Below are 5576 nucleotides of genomic sequence, written 5' to 3'. Positions count from 1 at the left end.
ATTAAACTTCTTTAATATTTCAAACTTTTAATCGCAAATTAAAAAGAAAACAAAGTGTTTAGAATGAATATATATATTAAATAAGAATTTATATTTGATATGTACTCAAAACAATATAATTTTATAAAAAGTATTATTATTTGATTGAATTTCCGTTTTCAGTCTAACCTCGGAAGACAATGAATGCAAAGAAAGTCAATTTACGCTATGTGCATCCATACTCCGTGACATTTACAAGCTTAAACAGTATAACCCAGTATGCTCAGCTCCCTGCTATAAATCCTCGCTTTCCTCTCTTCATCTTTCATTCCCTCCATCCACACCATTACTGCATGTGATCAACAAATTAAATTGACCCAAAGTATCCCCCCCCCCCAAAATGGGTGTTAACGTGACCTCCATTAAGACTTCATCAAATGGAGCTTGGCAAGGTGATAATCCTCTCGATTTTGCCTTCCCATTGTTAATAGTTCAAACCACTTTGATTCTTGTCCTTAGCCGTTTCCTTGCTTTTCTTCTCAAACCCCTCCGCCAACCCAACGTCATTGCTGAAATTGTTGTACGTATCTGGATTCTATGTATCTTTATATTAGTATTAAACTTGATGATTATGATGATGAATATTGATTCTACGTTTTCAGGGGGGAATTCTGCTTGGGCCCTCAGCTTTTGGTCGAAACAAAGACTACTTGCATCGGATATTTCCATCATGGAGTATGCCCATACTGGAAACCGTGGCAAGCATTGGTCTTCTTTTCTTCCTTTTCCTTGTAGGTCTCGAGCTGGATTTAAGCTCTATTCGTCGAACAGGCAAGAGAGCCTTCGGCATAGCACTTTCCGGGATATCCCTTCCATTCATCTGCGGCATAGGCGTTGCCTTTGTTATTAGAAAAACCGTTGAAGGAGCTGACAAAGTCGGCTTCGGCCAGTTTCTTGTTTTCATGGGAGTCGCGCTCTCCATCACTGCTTTCCCCGTTCTCGCCCGAATATTAGCTGAGCTCAAATTGTTAACAACGCAATTGGGAGAAATCGCCATGGCAGCCGCCGCATTCAACGATGTCGCTGCATGGATTTTATTAGCTTTAGCCGTTGCTCTTGCTGGCGATGGCCCTGGTGAACAGAAAAGCCCCTTAATATCAGTATGGGTCCTCCTCTCGGGTGTTGCTTTTGTCGTTTTTATGATGGTCGTAATCCGACCCGCCATGAAATGGGTCGCTCGCCGATGCTCACCCGAAAGAGATGTCGTCGATGAGGCATATATTTGTTTAACATTAGCTGGTGTAATGGTATCCGGATTCATGACCGACCTGATCGGGATCCATTCCATCTTTGGTGCCTTTATTTTCGGACTAACGATTCCTAAAGAAGGAGAATTTGCAGAGAGATTGATAGAGAGGATTGAAGATTTCGTGTCGGGTCTGCTCCTTCCGCTGTACTTCGCTTCCAGCGGGTTGAAAACCGACGTGGCTAAAATAAGCGGTGGGAGGGCTTGGGGACTACTGATGCTGGTAATATCGACGGCTTGCGCGGGCAAAATTATAGGGACATTTGCGGTGGCTCTGATGTTTAGAATGGCGGTGAGAGAGTCGTTGGCGCTTGGCGTTTTGATGAATACAAAAGGCTTGGTTGAACTCATCGTCCTCAACATCGGCAAGGAGAAGCAGGTGAGTGCGCATTATTCTTTATTTAATAATATTTTTATTACTTTTTTTCATTTTAAGTAATAATCATATTTATTTTTAAAAAAATAAATAATAAATTTAAATTTACTAATCAGAATAAATTTTAGGAGAATCCATATATAAATTATATAAGTAGTTATATAATATCTTATATAAATACCAACAACTGTAATTATTACAGAGAGAACTTAAATATGAACATTAGAAATGATATTATTAAGATAAACAATAATAAACTCTGAAAGGTTTAATATTTATGGACTGCAAAATGGACATAGAAAATACTTTGATTCCACTAAAATTGATCAATAAATTACAAATAAATTAATTTAATTTATTTATAATTAAAATTTATTCTTTTAATTAACAATTTTTAAATATTAAAGATAATATTATTAAGATCGACAATCAAGAAGTCTAAAGAAATAATCAATATTAATAGTAGAACTAATATTTTTTCAATAAAAGTTATGTTTTTTAAAAATAAAATAAATTAACTTTTAAAATTTTATTTTGACAGTTTTTCTTTTTTTGCCCTGATTATGATATATTTTCATCACATTCAAGAACCTAAATCTAAAGCTTTGCCGATCCTCTAAATTCGGAACCAGACACACTATGTATTTTGTTTTTAATTTCTTCTCAGTACATGTCATGATGTCATGTTTTTCTTTTACATAATTTATAAGCACACGTAAGTGGGACTTGTATTACAAAGTTGAGATTTTTGAGTTACCCTTTGCCTCCCTTCTTGACAACCTTGTGTCGGCCATTGCCATTTTAGACTAACACTCTACAGCGCTGAAATTTCAAAATTGATGGTGAATAATTCTCCTACACGTCAGAGATAAGTTATATATAGACTTCGTTAGTGTTTGATTTATCAATAATTAGCTTAATTTAAGATATATTGGACATAACGTGAAGTTTAATTCAACTAGTTGATATCATAATATTAATAAAAAAAATAGGTTAAAATAAAATTTTCCATTCCCACGACCAAGGAGGCTTTAGGACAAAATGGGACCCATTTTATACAACATTTTCTTTAATGTCTACGATTAATGGTGTTGGACTTTGCAGGTACTTAATGATGAGGTTTTTGCTATACTTATTCTAATGGCGCTCGTCACCACCTTTATCACAACCCCAACCGTTATGGCTATTTACAAACCGGCTCGTGGTTCGTCCGCCCTTACTCACCGGAAATTACGTGACTTGACCAACACCGATGAGTCAAAACAGGAGCTTAGGATCTTGGCTTGCCTCCATGGCCTTGGCAACGTACCCTCCATAATCACCCTCATTGAGTCAACACGAAGTACCAAAAAATCCCAACTCAAACTTTTTATTATGCACCTTGTGGAACTCACCGAACGTTCTTCTTCAATCATCATGGTCCATCGTGCTCGGAGGAATGGACTTCCTTTCATTAACAGACTTCGAAGGGGTGTGTGGCACGACCGAGTTACTGGAGCTTTCCAAGCCTACAGTCAACTGGGTCGAGTCTCGGTCAGACCCACAACAGCCATCTCTGCATTGTCTACCATTCACGAGGATATTTGCCATGTGGCCGAGACCAAAAAGGTGACGATGATCGTCTTGCCTTTCCACAAACAACAATGGAGGGGAGAAGGTTATGAGCAGACGGTAGAAAATGTGGGCCACGGGTGGAGACTGGTTAACCAAAGGGTGCTAAAGAACGCACCATGTTCAGTGGCAGTGCTCGTGGACCGTGGGTTCGGGAACGGAGCCCAGACCCCTGGGCCCACTGCCACTACTACAGCTCAAAGTGTTTGCATATTGTTTTTTGGTGGAGCTGATGATCGTGAGGCTTTGGAGTTAGGTGGTAGAATGGCTGAGCACCCAGCAGTGAAAGTGACCGTTGTAAGGTTCGTCGAAAACGAAGGATCGGAAAGAAACGGTGTATTGTTGAGACCTTCAGCAAGCAAGTCGAATGAAAAGAATTATAGCTTCTGCATTGCCAAATTGAACCCTGAAAAAGAGAAGGCAAGTCCTTTTAACTATTTTTATTATATTGTTTTGACCTACGTCGGCTCTCCCGAGGGTCCTAGAGATTCAAAAATCAAGACATCCTAGAGTACTGTCTCCAAACAAATTTATAGAGTAGAAACGTCTCGAGTGCTAGCTCTACTGGTAACACACTCCTTATCAATAATATATATTCCGTCTATTTAAGCATAAAAAATGTTTTAATTTTGTGAATTCGTTAGAGTTCTCAGCAGAGATAAAACTCTGACAGAAGATAATATTAAGTTTGTTGAGCGTTTTAACATCTTGTAATGCCGATAATTGGGTTATGCTAAGAAAATGTTTTTTTTTTTTTTGGTTAAAACAGGAATTAGATGTGGCTGTAATAGCAGAATTCAAAAGTAAATGGGATGGAATGGTGGAGTATACAGAGAAGACAGCAAGTAACATCATTGATGATGTGTTAGGACTGGGACAATGTGGGGATTATGATCTCATAGTTGTCGGGAAAGGGAGGTTTCCATCACCTATGGTGGCAAAATTAGCAGACCACCAAGTCGAGCATCCGGAATTAGGACCTGTAGGAGACTTGTTGGCCTCATCGAGTCACCGTGTTTTATCGTCGGTGCTGGTAATTCAACAGCACGATCCGACACATACTGAGGAGACACCAGCAACCAAAGTAGCTCAAGATGATGATGACGAGCTTAAAGGCGAAGTAACATCAGGTGTGGGAGAAATTTCAAAGGTCGTGTAAATTATAAATTTACAATGAACTGCTAATGGTATATGCAACAAATGTATAATATTCTTATATATTAAAAATAATAAGTAAAACCACCTAAGGTTTGGGTGCAGAAAGGCTTGCATTCTTCAATAATACATAACTTCATACATACCTTAGAAACGATGTTATTGAGAGGAACGACAATATACATTAAATACAAATTGTAAAATCAACATGAAGAATAAAAAAATATAAGTAAAAATTTATATTAAATTAGACATTTATGTCTTCTTTTTTTTTTTTAAATTTGGGAAGTAGGTCATTTTTGGATAGAGAGTATAAAAGCGCATCCAACTAACAAGATTTAGTTACAATAAGGCACATTGCATTCTTTAAGAATACACAAGTTCGGATCTTAGAAACGATGTTATTGAGAGGAATGGCTATAAACATTAAATACAAATTGCAAAATCAACATGAAGAATAAAAAAATATAAGTAAAAATTTATGCTAAATTAGGCATTTATGTCGTTTTTTTAAATTTGGGAAATAGGTTATTTTTGGAGTGTGTGAAAGCACACCTAGCTAGACGCACTTTCCTCCAAATGTCATTTCCCCAACGGCTTTTTGAATGTTGGCAACAGTAAAATTTTTTAAGGGCCAATGGTAATTTTTTTCCGTATAAATACCAGGTCATTTTTTATTATTTTCATTCAAATCCAATTCTCTCTATTCTTTCTAAACTCTCAACTCTCTCAATTTTCTCAAGTTTTGTTCTAAATTTTACAATATACTTGTTTAAAAATATTATAGTTTTATTTAATTATTTCGTATGTTATTCATTTCGATTAAATTTTCAAGAAATGACAAGCTCTCTAATTCTTTTTGACGACAAGCACATTTCCGTCGCCCAAGCAATACTGGTAAGACAAAATTTTAAATTTTGTTACTTTCAATTAAGTTAAATTTAAAGTTTTTTATTTTTTAAAATATTTTAAATTAATTTATTTTTCGATGTAAATAGGTAGATGATTGTGTTTTGGAAGGTTTCATACATAACTTGTCCAAGAGCCTAGACACCAAAATTCGTCGTTACTTGCAAGATGTAGGATTCTTGCATGCGTCTCGTATACTCGGGGAATGCAAACTTGATCCCACACTCATCAGTGCGTTGG

The 5576-nt window shown here is 36.6% G+C and overlaps 1 protein-coding gene across 1 annotated transcript; it reads left to right on the top strand.

The window, feature by feature from the left end:
* Positions 1-287: 287 nt before the first annotated feature.
* On the top strand, positions 288-4572 carry LOC108459690 (cation/H(+) antiporter 20-like). The gene is made up of 4 exons (XM_017759091.2): positions 288-559; positions 642-1664; positions 2766-3692; positions 4042-4572. Exons 1-4 carry the CDS (start codon positions 380-382, stop codon positions 4429-4431), a joined length of 2520 nt encoding a protein of 839 aa, XP_017614580.1. The 5' UTR covers positions 288-379; the 3' UTR covers positions 4432-4572.
* The last annotated feature ends 1004 nt before the right edge of the window (positions 4573-5576 follow it).

The sequence above is a fragment of the Gossypium arboreum genome, chromosome 4, assembly GCF_025698485.1.
Source record: "Gossypium arboreum isolate Shixiya-1 chromosome 4, ASM2569848v2, whole genome shotgun sequence".
In the NCBI taxonomy this organism is placed as follows: Eukaryota; Viridiplantae; Streptophyta; class Magnoliopsida; order Malvales; family Malvaceae; genus Gossypium; species Gossypium arboreum.
This window is presented reverse-complemented; position numbering and strand designations above follow the sequence as displayed.

Bases quoted from the DNA above. Each gene is read 5' to 3' on its own strand.
- LOC108459690 (XM_017759091.2), top strand. From the start codon at position 380: ATGGGTGTTAACGTGACCTCCATTAAGACTTCATCAAATGGAGCTTGG. The intron at 1,665-2,765 runs GTGAGTGCGCAT...TGGACTTTGCAG, and splicing joins ACATCGGCAAGGAGAAGCAG to GTACTTAATGATGAGGTTTT. The intron at 3,693-4,041 runs GCAAGTCCTTTT...TGGTTAAAACAG, and splicing joins TGAACCCTGAAAAAGAGAAG to GAATTAGATGTGGCTGTAAT.